Source organism: Eublepharis macularius, chromosome 13, assembly GCF_028583425.1.
Source record: "Eublepharis macularius isolate TG4126 chromosome 13, MPM_Emac_v1.0, whole genome shotgun sequence".
Classification (NCBI taxonomy): domain Eukaryota; kingdom Metazoa; phylum Chordata; class Lepidosauria; order Squamata; family Eublepharidae; genus Eublepharis; species Eublepharis macularius.
This window is the reverse complement of record NC_072802.1, coordinates 71,496,994-71,517,227: the sequence shown is the minus strand read 5'-3', so window position 1 is coordinate 71,517,227 and position 20,234 is coordinate 71,496,994. Positions and strand designations below refer to the sequence as shown.

At 47.9% G+C, this 20,234-nt stretch overlaps 1 protein-coding gene across 1 annotated transcript in view; it reads right to left on the bottom strand.

Moving 5' to 3' along the window:
• RPH3A (rabphilin 3A) overlaps positions 1-20,234 on the bottom strand; it is a 73,272-nt gene that overhangs the window by 44,376 nt on the left and 8,662 nt on the right. The window contains exon 3 of the mRNA XM_054996385.1: positions 9,520-9,663. Coding sequence (XP_054852360.1) covers positions 9,520-9,663 — 144 coding nt within the window. The remainder of the gene's footprint in view (positions 1-9,519; positions 9,664-20,234) is intronic.

Below are 20,234 nucleotides of genomic sequence, written 5' to 3'. Positions count from 1 at the left end.
TCTTTTTGGGACAAGCGGGAGCTGTACAAGAGAGACGGTCTCCACTTGTCCCGAGAAGGAACCCGGCTGCTGGCACTTAAAATCAAAAAGGTGGCAGAGCAGTTTTTAAACTAAATGCTAGGGGAAAGCCGACAAGAGATAAAGTGTCTCTGGTTCAGGATGGTTCATCTCAGAGAGATGAAGGGCTAGGTATAACACTTCTACAGGGAGATAGATTAGAGTTGTCAACTGAGATGGAGACAAACAGTGCAGATGACCTAACTACGTCTCGAGGCAAAGTGTGCCGGGGAAGTTACAGGTGTTTATATACAAATGCTAGAAGTGTCCGAGGTAAAATTGGGGAGCTGGAATGTTTAGTGTTGGGCGAATCCATAGACATTGTGGGCATATCAGAAACTTGGTGGGATGAGGAAAATCAGTGGGACACGGTGATTCCTGGATATAAATTATATCGGAAGGATAGGGAGGGAAGGGTTGGTGGTGGGGTGGCTCTATATGTCAGAGAAGGTATACATTCCAGTAAGATTGAGAAGGTAACTGAATTAGATTCGCTTCTGGAAATGCTATGGGTTGAAATTACGGGCCCAAATGGAAACTTAACTGTGGGAGTTTGTTATCGCCCTCCAGATCAGAAAATAGAGGAGGATTATAAAATGATGACAGGATTAAAGATGTCTGCTAAACAAAAAAACTGTGTTGTAATGGGTGATTTTAACTACCCACACATTGACTGGGCCAATGGGTGTTCGAATCGGGGGAGAGAAAGTGAGTTTCTAGACTGTCTCAATGACTGTGCTATGGAACAGATGGTTACAGAACCTACTAGGGGAGAGGTGATCCTGGATTTGGTCCTCAGTAATGCTGAAGACCTGGTGAGAGATGTAAATGTGATTGCACCACTTGGGAACAGTGACCATAATGTTATTGAGTACAACATATGTATAAATAGGAAATTGCCAAATAAGACCAACACAGCCATGTTTAACTTCAAAAGGGGTAACTTTTCTGAGATGAGGGGGTACGTGAAGAAGAAACTGAAAGGGAAAGTAAAAAAGGTCAAAACACTTGGGGAATCTTGGAGACTATTTAAAACTACAATCCTGGAAGCTCAAATTAAATATATACCGCTGGTTAGGAAAGGCACAAATAGGTTTAGGAAAAGGCCAGCATGGTTAACAAGCAATGTAATAGAAGCTGTAAAAGGTAAAAAGGATTCTTTTAGGCAGTGGAAAACTAGTCGGAGTGAGGTTGATAAAAAGGAGCATAAGCTGTGGCAAAAAAAGTGCAAGTCTGTGATCAGACAGGCAAAAAGGGAATATGAGGAGCATATTGCAAAGAACATAAAGAAAAACAATAAACAATTCTTTAAATATATTAGAAGTAGGAAACCAGCTAGGGAGGCCGTGGGGCCCTTGGATGACCAAGGCGTAAAAGGATTACTAAAGGGTGATAGGGAAATGGCCGAGAAGCTGAATGCGTTCTTTGCTTCTGTCTTCACTGTGGAAGATAAGAAGTGCATGCCCACTCCGGAAGCACTGACTTTGGGAGGGGTTTTGAAAGACCTGAGTCACATTGAGGTGGCGAGAGAGGAGGTTATGCGACTGCTAGATAATTTAAAAACTGATAAATCACCGGGCCCAGATGGCATACATCCAAGAGTTCTGAAAGAACTCAAGTGTGAACTTGTAGATCTCCTCACAAAAATATGTAATCTGTCATTAAACTCTGCATCTGTTCCTGAGGACTGGAAGGTAGCTAATGTTGTCCCCATCTTTAAAAAAGGTTCCAGGGGAGATCCGGGAAATTACAGGCCAGTCAGCCTGACGTCAATACCGGGTAAGTTGGTGGAAACTATTATCAAAAATAAAATTAGTGGGCACATTGATGACCAAAAGCTGATGAGGAAAACTCAGCATGGGTTCTGTAAGGGAAGATCTTGTCTCACCAATCTGTTAGAGTTCTTTGAGGGAGTGAACAAACAAGTGGACAAGGGAGACCCGATAGATATTGTTTATCTTGACTTCCAGAAAGCTTTTGACAAAGTTCCTCATCAAAGGCTCCTAAGTAAGCTCAGTAGCTATGGGATAAAGGGCCAAGTCCTCTTGTGGATCGAAAACTGGCTAATTAATAGGAAACAGAGAGTGAGCATAAACGGGCACTTCTCACAGTGGAGGATGGTGAGCAGTGGGGTGCCACAGGGGTCGGTATTGGGTCCAATGCTTTTTAACTTGTTTATTAATGATTTGGAATTGGGATTAAGCAGTGAAGTGGCTAAATTTGCAGATGACACGAAATTGTTCAGGGTGGTGAAAGCCAGAGAGGATTGTGAGGCACTTCAAAGGGATCTGTCGAGGCTAGAAGAGTGGGCATCCATGTGGCAAATGAGGTTCAATGTAGCCAAGTGCAAAGTAATGCACATCGGAACCAAAAATCCAAAATATAAATACAAGTTGATGGGGTCTGAACTGGCGGAGACTGACCAAGAGAGAGATCTTGGAGTCATGATAGATAACTCACTAAAAACGTCAGCACAGTGTGCAACTGCCATAAAAAAAGCTAATGCTATGCTAGGGGTTATTAGGAAAGGGATTGAAAACAAATCAGCCGGTATCATAATGCCTCTGTATAAATCGATGGTGAGGCCTCATTTGGAGTACTGTGTACAGTTCTGGTCGCCACACCTTAAAAAAGATATCATAGCACTGGAAAAAGTACAGAGAAGGGCAACTAAAATGATTAAAGGGTTGGAACACTTTCCCTATGAGGAAAGATTGAGGCGCTTGGGGCTCTTTAGCCTGGAGAAAAGACGACTGAGGGGAGACATGATAGAGGTTTACAAGATAATGCACGGGTTAGAGAAGGTCGAGAAAGATGTGTTTTTCTCCCTTTCTCACAATACAAGAACTCGTGGGCACTCTATGAAATTATTGAGCAGTCGGGTTAGAACAGATAGAAGAAAATACTACTTTACACAAAGGGTGATAAACACATGGAATTCGTTGCCACAGGAGGTGGTGGCAGCTACAAGCATTGCCAGCTTCAAGAGGGGACTGGACAAATATATGGAGCAGAGGTCCATCAGTGGCTATTAGCCACAGGAGATAGATGGTATTCTCTTTGTGGGGAGGTGGTGCTCTGTTGTCTTGGTGCTGGAAGGAAGGCAGTGGGAGGGCTTCTGGTGTCCTGGCCTCACTGACAGTCCTTTAGATGGCACTGGATTTCTAGCCACTGTGTGTGACAGAATGTTGGACTGGATGGGCCACTGGCCTGATCCAACATGGCTTTGCTTATGTTCTTATGAGTGAACAGCTTCTGTCATGGGTGAAGGGATAGACTTTGATGGCCCTTTCGGCCCCCTTTCAAGGGGATGCTTCTGTGATCTGCAGGTGGCCAATTCCTCTTGTGCCAAAGAACAAACTGGAAGCCAGGAGAGTTGGGTATGCCAGGAAATGCCGAGTCAGGATGAGCAGGGGGTTTCCAGTCCATTGGGCCCAGCTGCCTTTCTCCTGAATACCCTCTTCAGCTTTCAAACTGCCGTAAGGAGGGGTATGTTTCTCATTTAAGTGGGAACAGGAACATCTGATTAAGCCTGCTTGTTGGGAAACCCAAATCTCTTTAGTAAGAAAATCTGATTGGTTGGTTCACTGCAACACAGCCTCCATTCGGTTTCCTCCAGCTTACTTCCAAAAGCTGCAAAATTTGTGCATGCACACACACACACACACAAACTAATTGAGGCATTCCTGATGTGCAAGTGAAATTCTACTAAACCTCCTAAAATTAGGAGAAAAGGGATTTTAAAAAAAAATCTGGCCTTTTCTTTAAAAGGAAATGAAACACCTATACTTGAAATTGGCAGTGGGTGCGGGGGAAAGGGTGGGGGGGCCTGGGCTACATCTATCCCTTTAGCACCTTTAAGACTAATCAACATTACTGTAGCATAAGCTTTCGAGAATCACAGTTCTCTTCTTCAGATGCATCATTCTCAAAAGCTGTGATTCTCAAAAGCTTATGCTACAGTAAAGTTGATTAGTCCTAAAGGTGCTACTGGACTCTTTTGTATTTTTGCTACTACAGACTAACACGGCGAACTCCTCTGGATCTATCTATCCCTTTGAGGCCCACAGGCTGACCTCCAACCTCTCACCAAAGTCTGTTCTTTCCAACTGTCTCAGATCTTTCTATGTGCAGCTGGTAGGGTTGCCAGCTCCAGGTTGGGAAATTCCTGGAGATTTTGGGTAGGAGCCTGAGAAGAGTAGAGTTTGAAGAGGGAGAGAGCTCAGCAAGGATGTGATGCCATAAAGTATACCCCTTTGAAGCTGCCAATATCTCCAGGGTAACTGACCTCTCTTTGTAATTCCAGCAGACCTCCGGGGCCCAGCTAGGAAGCCAGCAGCCCTGTGGAGGGATTTCTCCAGTGATTCAGCACCAGGAGAATAAAAGAACCTCTTCCTTTTCATCAGTATTTGGAGCACGAGAGTAAATTGGATTTTTTCCTCTTAAATGTAAGATTCAATTTTGTGGCCACAATGAGAAAGCAGTCAAGTTCTGCTAGTGGCGGAGGCAATTTGGGGGCCCTTGTTCGCTTTCAATCAAATCTTTCTGTGTTGCTCTTTCCATTTGGGAAGGATGGGGCCATCCGGACAATCTTCAGGGTTTTTTTCCTGCAAGGTCAAGTCACTCTTTCACTCTGCTCAGAAAACAATTTGGACTGAAGGCAGCGCATGCTTCAACAGCCATTTGTTTTTAATGCTTACTCTTTCGGTTACCAGGCGAATAAAATCAGAAGTTGCCTACTCTGGCCCAGGATAATATTAGCCAGCATTTGGAGGCAGAAAGTTGCTTCCTGAGAATGCCCTCCTTCCGTTTCAAGTTGAGAAGGGCAAGAAAGAGATGCTCAAAATTATCACCCACTGCAGTTTCAGTGGCTGGGTGGGGAGGAGGCGGAATAAGATTTGCCAGAGGCTGGGACAGAACTGCTTTTTGTTCTTCACACCATACTTAATGAAACAATTAAATTATTGCTGGTTCACCTGCCTCTTAAGGAAGAAAAAAGGGAAAGGAAAATTGGGAGGGAGATTAAAACGAAAACAATGCAGGATCTGAGCAGAATTTGCAAATCCTCTTTCATGGGGCAAAATTTGGGTACAGCACCAGTGAACGAGTAGATTCCACGACAAGAATGTCTGGTTGCGCTTGCTTCTGCCTGCCAGCAGCCCTTGAGCATGGTGGCCCTTTGGGGACTGCCCCAACTCAGTCCGTGAAAGGGACACCCTGCTCTTTCACCACCAGCAAGTCTGAAGAGCAAGAGAGCACTCAGCAGCAGAACACAGAATCCTCCGGGGTATCAGCTGACCCCAGGGTGCCAGTGCTAGGCCTCTACCTGCTATAAAGACTCCCATGTCTGAGCTGTCGATGTGGTCACGCCTGACCACCTGCTAGGCTTGCCAACCCACCAGAAAAAGCTGGGCTGGGTTTTTGGTGTGATTTTTTCCCTCCACCTTTGAACCCATTGCTAGGAAAGCAAAGCCCATTTCCCCCACCCTTTCTTTTTCCAGTTTTACACATTTTGCACTGAACTCTGCGCTCCCACGTGGAAGCTGGCACCAAGCTACTCGTCTCTGCCCAGGCTCTTCCTCCAGACACATTTGGGATTCTACCTCCAGGCCCTGCCAGGTCCTAGAACTGCACATTGCAAGAGATGGCTGCAGTACTGGCCACCCGATGTACCTGCCAGCCCTGGATCTGAACAGGCCAATGAAACACAGTTTACATCCCACAGCCAATGGCTGGAGGATGTTCAGGGCCTAACACGGGAGATTTATTCAGAAGGGAGGAGCGTCTGAAGAGAGGCCTTCCCCAGGCAGGGGAGACAAGCCAGCCAGGCCTCCTCCTGAGCATAAAGAGAGAAATTAATCTTATGGCATCATAAAGACTGGTTATGCCACCAGCCTTCATGGGCAAGAGCCCACTTTATCGAAATCCATCAGGCTGAAAATTGCACTGGAGATGGCTGTGGCTCAACCCCACACAGGCCCATTAAAAGCCTCCTCATGGGCACCAACAGTGGGCAACAATGCTTTGGTGCGCCGCCCAGAAATTTGGGCATGGCCTGTTTTGGAAGGTACCACGAGATTCTTGCTGGTTCATCATTATTATTGTACTTGTAACTTGCTTTTTTCAAATATTAACTGCTTGAATGCTGGTCCATTATTATTGTGCTGGTCCATCATTATTATTGTACTTGCAATTTGCCTTTTTCATATTACTGCATTTGCAACTTGCTCTTTTCAATTTTTGTTCTTTTCAATTTGTGTACATTGTTTATCAATTTGCATATTACACTATATCCACATTAATTGTTAGTTAACTGTTTGCTGCCTTCCTTTGTTACTGGTGATTCGTTGGCAGGAAGTGCTTGCCCTTTTGTTTTGTTTTGCGGGAGACAGACAGCCAAGCTACAAGTGACGCCTGACACAGGTTGGACACTTGTCAGCTTCCCTCAAGTTTTGATGGGAAATGTAGGCGTCCTGGTTTTACAGCTTGGCTCTCCATTACAGCTGCAAGACCAGGATGCCTACATTTCCCATCAAAACTTGAAGGAAGCTGACAAGTGTCCAACCTGTGTCAGGCGTCACTTGTAGCTTGGCTCTAACAAGGCTACCTCTCTGGAATTTTCCTCCCGTGCCAGAGACTCTCTTGAATACGAAGAACACATTTGAGCCTTGAACCTGGAAGATACGGACTCTGTTAACTCAGGATGGAAAGATTAGGCAGTTGAAAAATCAAATGTGCATCCAAGCCGAACGCTGCAGAATTCATGTCAAGTGACAGGGGTGGGAAATGCAAAAACTCAGCTGCAAGGCAACCAAACCCAGCCCCCCCCCACACACCCCGTGAGAAGCCGTTTCTCACCGGCTTCCCCTAGTATGAAATGGTGCAGTGCAGCAGTTGCTGGCTGGGAACAAGTCGAGCGAAGCAGCTCTCTCCTCCCTCCTAACCGAGCTGGTGAGCAAGGAGGAGCAGGAAATTCATCTCGAGGGGCCTTTGGCAAAATGCACACATGCACAACCTTGGCACCTGCAACACACACACACACGCCCCGCTGTCACCAATGGCTTCCGACAAGGAAGCCGCAGAAGAGAACATCCTCCTTCCACTTGAGGGAAGGCTGCAGGATGCCACACAGGCTCCATTCTCAGTTACTCCACTGATGGGAAGAGAAAGAGCTACAGAGCAGCAGTCTCCAGCCCCCATGTTCTGAGCGCTTGCCCCTTGAGGGGCTGTCACTGGCTGCTGGCACTGATGGAGAGAGAACTGGAATCCCACAGGTACCTGATGTGGTGGTGGGTGACACACGCTCTCTCTTTATCTCAGCCTGGGAGGTACAAGGGGGTTTGCGCCTCTGGCAGAGGAACCAAGGCTGCTCATTCTCTGCACAGCAGCTTGGCAGGAGGGAGCCGCTCTTTGCTGCTCTTCACTGCCGCCACTGTGAGTGGCCAGGTGGTAGTACTGCAGTTAGCAGCTCAGTACAGATCAAGTGGCCCAGTAGTCCAAGAAGGTTCTCTGTGGTCCTTCCAAGGTGGCTCCTCAGACTAAGCCGCCCATATGCGGCAGCTCCAACAAGCAGGAGCAGCCTTTGGGATGCAAAGGCCCTACCTTCCAACCAGCACCAGTACACTTCCTGGCCAGTCACGGCATATCTGGAGAGCTGCCACAGGGGACTGGTTCAATGTTGTTCTAGGGCCAGGCCCTGAAGCGTGAAGCCAGGCACCAGCCAAATAAACAGTTTTTAGGTGGGAAGATAATTCTATTCTGAAGGTGTTTTCTGGCCAGTTTCTGTGTTTTGAAACTGCTGACAGCATCGTTTCAGGAATCCATTTCCCGCCTCAGCTGTTAACAGTGTTGTGTGTCTTAAAGAGCCCTTTATCCCACAACGCTGATTTCACACTTTTAAGCATTTGATGCTGTTGTTCTGACTCTGAGTGCTTTTCAAGTAGAGAATGCTACCAGTAACGTTCAAAAGATAATGAATCTGGCTTTGACTCACTGAAGTGATGGGCTGTAAACTCAGACACGCATATTCTCAACAGCTCAGCCACAAACCCTGAAGGACACCCAAGGAACTTGCAACGGACCAGGCAGGAATTAGAAGGAAAGGCCTCTGAGGAATACACCTAAGAAATCTAAGAAGAAAGAACTTGGCAAGCAAGCTCTTAGCACTTAGCTCTGCCGATTCATAGGCAGTCTCGTGAATTACAGCTTCCAGAGATCATCCAAACAATCCGCTTCTGATACACAAGAGGTGACCACAGCATGGCCCCAAGTTGTCTCTGCTCCACTGATATAGGACAGTCCCTATTTTATGATGCCTGTCCCTGGAAACTTTCGCATGCATTTTTTAAGAGAGCCAATGCGGTATAGTGGTTAGAGTGTTAGGCCAGGGCCTGGGAAACTCGTGTTCTAATTCCACACTCTGTCATGGAAGCTCACTGGGTGACCGTGGGCCAGTCACACACCCTCGGCCTAACCTACCTCACAGGGTTGCTGTGAGGGTGAAATGGAGGAGAGGAGGGGGATGTGAGCCACTTAGGGGAGAAAGACAGGGCATCAACGAAGCAAATATATCCCTATTTTGGAGGATGTTTTTTGCATGGGTCGCCTTCCATGCCCCGATCACCATCCACAGAATAATGCCTACAACCCATCATATGAGGTTAAGCATTGTTATTTTTTAAAAGGACGTTATTAGGTTCTGTCGATTAAAATGGTTTGCTTCACTGATTCCAGTTGTTGCCAAGAAGAAGAGAGGACACTGAGCCACAAGAGGTGTACCCTCCAGGATCCATCACACACTACTTAGACCCATCCCAAACATATGGCAAAGCACATGTCTTCCATGGGGAGCCTCAAGGGCAGCCAGGGTCTTTGAGTATTGTCCTCCCCTAGCCCCCCTCCCTTGAAGGAAAGACAGGATAAAAATGAACGGATAGAGAAAGGAGAGAGTCCATCTTTTCACCAAGCAAAGTTGTCTTCTGATGCGTTAGCCCATCTATCTATCAAGGTCTACTCTGAGTGGAAAAGACTCCACAGGGTCTCAGGTCGAGGTCCTTCACATCAAACTCCCTACTGCTTGATCCTTTTAACTGGCAACGCCAAAGATCTTCTGCATGTATAGCAGATTTTCTACCACTGAGTTACAGCCCCACCCCACATCTCTTTCTTTTCAAGGTATCAACAATGCTCAAGAGAGGCTTTTTTGATTTAGTCACACTGGGAAGGGCTATGCCCCTTCTCTTCCCCTGCCCTAGCCCCAGTCCACACATCAGGGTCTCACACAACAGCGATTAGCCTCCTAAACACCCTGGAGAGATTCCATAATGGATCTTCCCATGATCCATTCAATCTGGAGACGTAGCTGAAATCAGGCAGGTTGTATTAAAAGTCCTTAAAAGGAATTCACCCACCACGTCCCTATTCTCTCCCACTCCTCCCAGGTCTTAAGGGGCCACTTCTCACCCAATGCGCTCCTGCTCCATTTCCTCCATCTTCTCAGCTCGAGCAATGACCCTGTTGATGATCTCCTTCTCCTCGTCTGTCAGCTCATCATTCTTCCGCGCTCGCTCCGGTTGGTTCCCGTGGACTGACCAATTGCCAGAGGCCCTGCAACATACACAAAGATGGGTTGGGAACTGCCTCCAGCCACATTTCAGAAGGGCACAGACACCACAGGGTGGATGATGGGTTGGATCCTGTGGACCTGTACTGCTGATAGTAGGGCTTTGCCTCGGTCCATGATGATGATGATGATAACCAGGGCTTTTTTTCAGCCGGAACGCAGTGGAACGGAGTTCCGGAACCTCTTGAAAATGGTCACATGGCTGGTGGCCCTGCCCCCTGACCTCCAGACAGAGGGGAGTTTAGATTGCCCTCTGCACCGCTCAGCAGCGCAGAGGGCAATCTAAACTCCCCTCTGTCTGGAGCTCAGGGGGCGGGGTCACCAGCCATGTGACCATTTTCTCTGAGGGCAACCCACTGAGTTCCACCACCTCTTTCCCCAGAAAAAAGCCCTGATGATAACAACAACAAATAAAAGACAACAACAACATTTGATTTACATACCACCTTTCAGGACAACTTAACACCCACTCAGAGAGTTTACAAAGTATGATATTATTATCCCCACAACAACAAACACCCTGTGAGGTGGGTGCAGCTGAGAGAGCTGTGATTGACCCAAGGTCACCCAGCTGGCTTCAAGTGGAGGAGTGGGGAGTCAAACCCGGCTCTCCAGATTAGAGTCCTGCCGCTCTTAAGTGACTGACTCAAGATCAGCCAGCTGGCTTCAAGTGGAGGAGCGGGGAGTCAAACCCAGCTCTCCAGATTAGAGTCCCGCGCTCTTAACCACTACACCAAACTGGATTCCTCTAGGGAAAACCTGTTAACTGGAACTACAGAACCCAACCTAACACAGACATGTCAAGATGGTTGATCATCTTCTTATGGACAACGTGTGTGGAGTCTATGTAATTATTTTGCTTCTACAGTTAGTGAGTTCGCCAGAAATACAGAAGATCCTAAGAACAGCCCTGCTGGATCCGACCAAGCACGCAGCCAGACCAGCTCCCCATTAGCAGCAGCCAGATACTCCCTAAAAGCCCACAAGCAGAGCCGCACAGGTCAGACCTGAAACCGGCCTCCGGAGGTACGCCGCCTCTGAGCATCACGTCTCCACCCACGGAACCCTCCTCCACAAATCTGTCTAATCCCCTTTTAAAAGCAAATATAGGACCGTAAGAAAATGTTCCTGAAGAATCACCACATTTGGTGCCCACCAAATTGAAAAGTCAGCAATGAACTGTTGGTTGTTATGGATCAGCAATTCCCAAACCTCTGAGCGCTACGAACAATAGGAGAGGGAGGTGGACGGCACTCTTTCACCTGAAAAGGGTTGAGTTTAGATCACGCAAAAGGAAGTGTGACTCTCAGGATCCCACCCTTTGTGATTCTGCATGCGTCACTGGTCTGAGCTGGCCTCCTTGGAAGGCAATTCATTCTGTGATGCTTCTGCTTCAGGACTGCCTAAATGACCCAGGTTCGAATCTGCACCCTGCCAGGTCTCTCCCTGAATGACGCTGGGCTCGTTTCTCTCTCTCACACAGTGTCATCCCAACCTACCACACAGGGCTGTTGTAAGGAGAAAAAGAGGAGAACCATGTATACCACCCTGCGCTCCTTCACAATAAAAAAATATAACACAACTGCTGAGTTCTACAAATCAAAGGAGGGGTGGGTTGCACTGCCTGCCCGGGCTAAGTAGGGGTTTGACCAAGCAATGCCAGTTCCAAAGCCCTCAAGCAAAGGGCATCACAAGCAATGAGAGAAATCCATGTTTGATTCACAGGCTTCATGCAGATACTCTTCTCAGAATGTCGGTCTTGGCACACACAAGAGGCAAACCTGGCTCTGCCATTTCGTAATGTGTGGAGTGGCCTTTTAAACCGGTACGACTGTGCGTTCTGCCAGCCCGGTGTGCTGGGTTGTTTTCCAAGATTCCTGCATTCCCTGCCGAGCAGCATCGCTCGTGTCTCGTTCTGTATTAAGTCGTTTGTGGCAGCTGCCGTCTCCCTGGCGAGGCTGCAGAGGGACGGACGGCAGCTGCAGGAGCTGAGTGAATACAGACAACAATGGCCAATCCGACAGGCTGGGGCGGAAGGCAAGCAGCCGACCGTGGAATGCGGCTATGGAGACTTTTCTTAAACAAAGGGGAAAAGAGGTTTCCAGTCAGACCCCTTTCCTTGGCTCCGTGGATCCAGGCTTTCTGCTCCAAGAGTTACCACATTATCACAGACAAGAGTGCAAACAGAGAGCCAGGGACTGCCCAGGAGTTTTAGGCAAGCCATCTTTCTCATGTTATATGTTAAAAGGGGGGATAAAATTGGCCTACCCTGCAGGGGTGTCTGAAAAGATTAGAGAGCTAATATATGCTGTGAACGTTCCAAAAAAGCTCTCTAGAATTCATCTTGGCATTGGAAGGGGCCGGATGTCATCTAATCCAAACCCCTGCTCAGCACAGGAAATCCAAAGCCAGAGCATCCTGGACAGATGGTTGCTTGGCCCCTACTTCAAAACCTTCCGTCAGAATCCACAACCTCAACCTTAAATAATCAGTTCCGTTGTCAAGCTGCTCTCACCATTAAGAAGTTTCTCCTGCTACTCAACCAAATCTCCCTGTGGCTTAAGTCCATTTGTAGAACAGCAGAGAACAAACCTTAAGAACATAAGAGCAGCCCTGACGGATCAGACCCGAGGTCCAACAGGTCCAGCATCCACAGTGACTCTGGAGGGACCTTGACTCCTGGCACTGGTAGTCAGAGGTTTACTGCCTATGAATGTGAAGGTTCCCTTTAGTCACCATGTCGAATGGCCACTGATAGACCCAGGGCTTTTTTTCTGGGAAAAGAGGTGGTGGAACTCAGTGGTGGAACTCAGGACCACACAATGATGTCACTTTGGGTCAGCTGGAACAAGGGGGGAGTTTTTTAAAGTGTAAATTGCCCTCGGCAAAAATGGTCACATGGCCAGTGGCCCCGCCCCCTGATCTCCAGACAGAGGGGAGTTTAGATTGCCCTCCGTGCCACTGGAGCAGCGCGGAGGGCAATCTAAACTCCCCTCTGTCTGGAGTTCAGGGGGCGGGGCCACTGGCCATGTGACCGTTTTCAAGAGGTGCCGGAACTGCGTTCCAGCTGAAAAAAAGCCCTGGGTAGACCTATCCTCCATGAAGCTAATCCCGTTTCAAAGATGTCTGTGCCCGTAGCTATCACTACATCCTCTGGCAGCAAATCCCACATTTTAATCACTCATTGTGTAAACAGATCAAGATGGGTAGCCTCAGCCTTAGATCTAGATGGGTAGCAGTGGAAAAGAGCAAGAGTCCAGTAGCACCTATGAGACTAACAAAATTAGTGACAGGGCATCAGCTTTCGTGAGCCAGAGCTTCGTAAAGAAATACTTCTTTTTTTCCCCTGTCCTGAACCTACTGCCCATCAACTTCATTGGGCGCCCCTGAGTTCTAATATTGGGGGAGAGGGAGAAAAAGTTCTCTGCCCACTTTCTCTACCCTGTGCATAATTTTCTAAGTTGGCTATTTTTATTTAGTTGTCCCGGATTCTCTGGCCTGCCCTCATCGGACGGGTGCTCCAACTCCTTGATCGTCCTGGCTGCCACCTTCTTGTCCTCCTCCATGCAAGACAGTCTTGCAGGGTTTTGAAGAGTCATCTTCTTGGGATTTGTTTTCCAGATCTCTGACCCTGCTCTGAATCTGTTCCAGTTTGGCTTCATCCTTCTGAAGGGGTAGCACCCAAAAGTAGAAACTGGACTCCAGGTGAGGCCTGGTTAGCAGGGAACATGGTGCAGCGATCGCCATGATGTATGCCATGTTCCCTGTTGTGAAGCATGTTTGCATTCATTCTGTGCCTTTGCTTCGTTTCCTGTTCCTTTCCCTTCTCCGTCAGTGCAGAGCTTTGGCTGGGCCTACTGAAGGTCTAGTCAATGAAGCTGATTTCCAGGAGTCTTCTAGGATAGCTGAGTAAGACTGGGGAGAGCCAGGTTCAAATTCTCTCTCAGGCACGAAGGTCATCAGGTGACCTCGGGCCAGTCACAGCCTACCCTACCTCACAGTATGGCAGTCAGAATGCACTGAATTTAGCGACGCTATTTCTAGTTGCTATTAAGGCATAAGATCCAGCAACGTTATGCCCCCCTGCCTTGCATAATACATGTGCTTTCCAAAGAATGGTACGGCACAGCAGGACTGCAAGGCGGGCGGACATCCCCAGGGTTGAGCCCTTGCCACTTGTATTTGCCTTTTCTGCACTCACTTTATTCGTGCTGTGTTGCCATACAAGAAAAAAAGGGTTTTCTCCAAAGTGCAAAATTACTATTATTGCCACACACCCAGCTCCTTTTAATAACCCATTCAACCTCCTGGAAAATTAGCAACAGTTTTTCTGCCAACACTGGAAGGACAAAAGCACCAACTTGTTTCCCGTCTGATGGCAGCCTATATTTTGCTAAATATAACGTGAATTAACTCAATGGCATAGCCTCTCCTACGTCTAGGAAATACAGACAAAAATGGGTTTTCGTTGCTGTTGAAGTGAGTCAGAACAAGGCAGGTGGGCTGGCAGCAGAATGGTGAATTTCTGGCTTGGAGGGAGACAATTCCTGCCACCACCTTTAAGACTCAGGAGCAAGTTCCATGCCTTTATAAAGTGCAAGAAACTCCTAACTAGCATGATGGCACAACACCTGAAGTCTACTTGCAAATTAGATCTCTGTGGCCTTTTGCAGCTTAGGTCTAGCAACGCTTATTTTCATAAGGGCTGAACCTAAACAAACTTGTCCTTTTTTGTGAACATTTTCAACAGGGCCAAAAAAGTTTTCCCCACTAGTATAAACGGCCTTTTACTTCCCTCTATGACATCCTGATTGGTTGTGTTGGCCCACGTGACATTACCCACCAGCATCTAATGACATAATTCAGTTCACTAGGTGATCCTTGTCTAGGTGAGATCCATGAGACTACAGGAGGAGAACTCTCCACTGAATTCCATCCTCCTGGGCTTCACCCTCAATAGCTCCAGGAATTTCCCAACCTGGAGATGACTACCCTGCTTCCTGGAACTTCATACCTTATGAACAGCAGTGGATGGGGATGTTAAAGCAGATCAGGAGCAACGGGAGCACACACACCTCAGCACCACAGACAGCACTGCAGGGCCCGCTCGGCTAGGACCTGGCCACCGGGGCTGGGGCATTCCTGGCCCAGAGGAGCTGAGCAGCACCTATGGCACTTACTAGTACTGTTGAGGCTGCTGCCTTGGCGCCATTTTCTCCCGGCTGCCAGAAGCCCTCCAGGATAGCATTCCAGCAGGAACTTACCCAAGAAGTTAAAAGGCCGTCCACCCTCACTTATTCTTCTCCTTGGACCATGAACAGAGTAGATGGGTGATGAATAAGGCTGCCCACTCAAGGCTGGGAAATTCCTGAAGATTTGGGGGTGGAGCTTGGGGAGGGTGAGGTTTGGGGAGGGACCTCAGCAGAGTATAATGCGTAGCGCCTGTCCTCTGGAATTGCCGTTTCTCTGAAATCTGAAGATCCCTTGTAATTCTGGAAGATCCTCAGGCCCCAGGCCCCACCGGGAGGTTGGCAAACCTAGCCACAAGAGGGACCTGTATCAGCGCGTGACTTCTTAAGCAGCAACCTGGTTCATTGCCAATCCCCCGCAGACACAATTTCCAGATTCCCATTAAGGAGCCCAGTTGAGAGCAGAGTTTATCTTATCCTGCCACTGGTCACATTTTACGCGGGACGGGGGAAAACGGTGCCAAGTTTTCTTGCAGTTGAGTTGGTTTACTTTTCAAAAAGGTAAATGGAAAATGAATCGTAATACTCGTGTCCCTCCCTCTGCCCTTTCCCCTTCCTTCCTTCCAGCATGGAGGTTTGCAGAAAGGGGAGGGTGGGGCACTGCACTGCACTGGTTGCTTCTGAAGTGGGGGGAACAGCTTAGAATGGAACACAGCAATGCGGCGCCATCCTTTTCTCTCTCTCTCTCTCTCTCCCTTTGCAGCACTCTGATATGGTTCAGTCCTTGGCTGAGGCAAGGGGCAGGTCTCAGCCCAGGATCCACGAGGCCCAGTAGGGTTGCAAACCTCCAGGTGAGGGCTGGAGGTCTCCCAGAACTACAGCAGATCTCCAGGTGACAGACATCCGTTCCCCTAGAAAAAATGGCTGCTTTGGGAGATGGACTGTATGACATAATACCGTGCTGAGGTCCTTTTCCATCCTAGACCCTCCCCCCCCCAAAGCTTCACCCCCAAATCTCCAGGTATTTCCCAAATTGGAATTGGCAAACCTAAGGCCCAGTCTCCATCCAGGGGATCTTTCACAGACAGCTTTCCCCATGGGTCAGGTGCCAAACTACTCTGGTCTTTCTCAGAGCCTCCTCGCCCGTGTTGTCCTCTTGTGGGTCCCTCTTTGTCCCTCCTGGCTTGCTCAAATGACCTTTGATCTGAGAGAGCATGGAAGGATGATGAAGAAACCACAGAAAAACATGGAGAAACCAATGTTGTGAGAAATCTCAGAGAGAAAATGTTGCACTCTGGCTCCCAACCTACAGGAAAATCTGCCTGCGGAAGACCCTTCAGTGGGGGGGGGATATAGGGGCAATAGAGGTGATGTTCCCTCACTGATTTGAAACTACAAGCCCAGTTTGGAGTCGTACACCCAGGCTATCTTGTTTATAAGTCTGCCTCCCGCAAACTGCCTTCCTGCTATTCCAGGAGCCTCTATCAGAACAATCTGTATTACCTGGATGATCTCAGGGGTGCAGCTGAATCCCATTAAGGTTTTTTTTCCCTCTTCCGATCAATAAACCATCTTTGTTTGGATTCTTCAGTTTATTAGGTACTCTTCAGAAAGGCAATAAAACACACCACTGAACATCCCTGATCATAACAAATAATACCCAACCAGAGAACGGCAACGTGCCCTGGGGGTGGGGAGGGGGCATTTTGAGGCAGAGGTCGGTGTTAACAATTGCGCCTCGTCCAAAGTCAGGGCCATGCCTCATCAGATCCCCTTTCCTTTCAACGCGCATTACATTAACTGAACGGCAGTCAGATGCGCTGAAGTGCAGTTTTGTGGTTACTTAACTGTCAGCGGGCTGAACGATTGTTTTACTTCACTCTGATGTAGGGAACCAGCCCTCCGGTTAAAGGAGCAAAAGCCAGAGTAAGGATTCTCAGATGTTAGGGCAAGGGGGAGGAGAAGTTTTTGTAAGGGGACTGGATGTTCTGTGGTCCCTTTCTTTCCTGACTTTCTCTCACACTGTTTTCAAAAGGTACTTGCACATCAGACTGAAAGTTGATATGTGGCATACAGGTAAGCTACAGAGCATCTTTGAACACTTGCGCCCGCTCAACACCCAGAAAACGAAATCTGCCTTATGACAGCACTCTATGTTCCAGTATGGGCCCGCTGCAGCACAGGCAAGGTGCCGCGAGGCAAGCGGCATTTACGAGTAAACCCTTTCCTTGATAATGCGGCTTCAACAAGAAAAATAGCTGTATGTCAACAGCCTGCAAGAAGCAGCACACAGAGCTGCTGCTGTGGAAAGACAGCAGTTCCGATTACAGCTGTCCAACGCACTCACAAGTGAGCAGTTCATCTGAGGCGAGCTCCCCGCAGTACAGAGGGAAGAGAGTAGCTCAGGGTCTGCAAATGCCCTCATAGGAGGCAGAGAGGAAAACAGGGATGCACCTACCTGTTAACTGCTGTTCATCGAGTGTTCTTCTGTGCAGGCACACATGGGAACTGTGCAGTTCCCGCGTGAGACTGCACAGAAGACACAGCGATGAATAAGGAGTGTGAGATGCTCCTCCCAAGTGGAGAGGAATTCCAGAGGCTTGGTGTTCTTTAAATGGGAAGCTCTGAATACTTCCATCATCATCATCATCATCATCATCATCAATACACACACACATATACATAGATACATATATATATACACATACACACACATATCTACACATATATACATATACACACACACATATATATATACATATACATATATGTTTTATTTAAAAATATACACAGAGAGCATGGAGCAATCTGCTGAAAGCAGACAATTTTTCTGGAAAATGTTTTTTTTGTATATATATATATTTTATTTTTTTAAAAAAACAAAAAAAACAGTATACAGAAGTAAAAGAGAACAACAAAGTCTCAATGAACTATATACAATTATGCGCATAGGTGTGAGATTTGTGAAATGCCATATTTTTTATACAGGAATAAGGAAATTAGATAATAAATGACAGGAAAATGGTTTTGACAGCTGCTCCTCCCTCCCCTAGGCTGTATCCCTTATTTCAACTCGAAAGTCTCTGCTCTCTGATCCAGAGGAGTTAGCTGTGTGAGTCTGCAGTAGCAAAATAGAAAAGAGTCCAGTAGCACTTTTAAGACTAACCCACGTTACTGTAGCATAAGCTTTCGAGAACCACAGATGCATCTGACGAAGAGAGCTGTGGTTCTCGAAAGCTTATGCTACAGTAAAGTGGGTTAGTCTTAAAGGTGCTACTGGACTCTTTTCTCTCTGCTCTGCTCTCTCTCTCTCTGGACCCCCCTTCTAGCTGTAAAACTCCTCAGGTTGCCAACTGCTTGGAGGAAAGTACCCCTTTTCTTGAACAGACGCTATTAACCAGGTAATGATATTTACTTCTGTGCCATGAAGAGTTTCACTTGCCCATTTCTACATGTTCAACCTCCGTTAAAGGGGTGAGACATTGTTCTTCATGCTGGTTGCAACCCTGTTCTCTCTCATATACAGAATGTTCTCTGCTCCATTCAGCAAAACATCTGTAGTCATTCAGGGGAAAAAATGTATACGCTTTCGACAAAAACCCTTTTCCAGACAACCCTTTTCAGACAATGCAGGGGAGGCCACACACTCCATCCCTGACACCACCACCACCCCCCATGTGATGGTGGGAAAAGTACGCCCTGCTCTTGGGCCCATCCATCCACCCTGCTCAGCTCCTGCCAGGTTGCTCTTCTGGAAGCTACCAGACTGTTCAGAGGAGTTTTCCGATCCTGCGGCTTCTATTAGTCTCCTTTTAGTGGTGAAATGGGAGGTTTGGGGGGAGTTTTCTGGTAGGATTTTTAGATGTCGACTGCTTGGTTGTCCTGCTGTGTTTAACATGCGGGGGGTGGGGGGGGCGTTAATCTGCTGCCATTGCTTGCTATTTGCTGTGGTTTTATCTTTTGGATGTCAGCCTCTCTCAAAAAGGTAAGCCACTCCCAAGTGCTCAATAAAAGAGCAGGAGAGAAATGAAGCCAATAAATAAAGACGGGGTCCAGGGACTCATGAACCAGGCTTCTACTGCGTCAGCCCATTGATCTATTTTGGACTGACAGAAACAGTTCTTGATCTCAAGTCTTTCATTTCACCTGTGTTTTTTCATCCGGCAATGCTGGGGATTGAAACTGGGACCACCTGCATGTAATGCAGACGATCTGCCCCCAAGCCATGGCAAGGGAGCTAAATGGTGGCGCAGCGGCAGGACTGGGCCAGCACGGTGTCCCAGGGGATCAGGCCTCCACAGCCTCTGAGCCGCCCGCCTCTCAGATTGACACCCATCTAATTGAGCAGATATGGGCAATAGGCTTCCTGCAGAAAGGAAAATCGCTGCCCGCATTTCTATTCTATTGGGAACAAGCAGAAATCTGTAGCCAGAGCAAGGAACAAAGCTGCCAGCACGGTGGGGGGAGCTAACTAGGGCACATAAAAATAGCACCAATTGTTCTCCCCGCTGCTCAAATCATCGGATCGAGGTGGGCTTTTTAGAGATCTCATCTCCCCATTCATCATCCGCCAATCCGAACCTCTGCTGAACAATCCAGATGGAGGCCGCCTGGCAGCAGAGGTTTGGCAGGCAAGTACCTCCAAGGCAGGTGGGCGCCTAAGAGAACCATTCCCCCCTCTGGAACACATCGTGGATGCTCCACAAAAGAAAAGCACAGCAGCCACAACGCCACAGCCAAGCACAAACAGCGAGGGGAGAGCAGCTTATTTAGCCAAGCCTGCCTCCGAAGGGCATTACAAACTAAGCAAAAGACCTATCCCCAATGTATGTTTTTCCCATTTCTATTTTAGCCGCACAACAACCCTGAAAGATAGGCAAGGCTGAAAGAGCACGACCGGCCTGCAGTGAATTTGCCCTCACTGTACAGAGAGATTGGGCCATGACGGTGATGGGGATGGAATCTGAGCTACAGCAGCTACTGGCTGATCTTTCTGTTTGAAGCACAGGGTGGGGTGGGAGTGGGGGTTTACGCCTCCACAAAGCCCCAATCCTCAGGGCACCTGAAAATGGTTTTTAAAATCCCCAGGAACTCCAGACACAGAACTCCCAGATCATGTCTGGTTTGGCCCTCGGGGTTGGGAGCACTTCAGATTTTCACATTGTAGTCATTACAACAGCCCTGTAAGGTAGAACCTTTATTACAGAGAGTGGAGCTGGCCTAAGCCAGTCACTTTCCTTCAGCCTAACTTGCCTTACAGGGTTGTTTTGAGGCTGCAGTGGGTGGGGGACTCCAGGCTGCTCGAGAACAAAAGGATGCACAGAAGCAGACATTGGCCTGTGTTTGCTGCTCCCCTCCCCTCATTC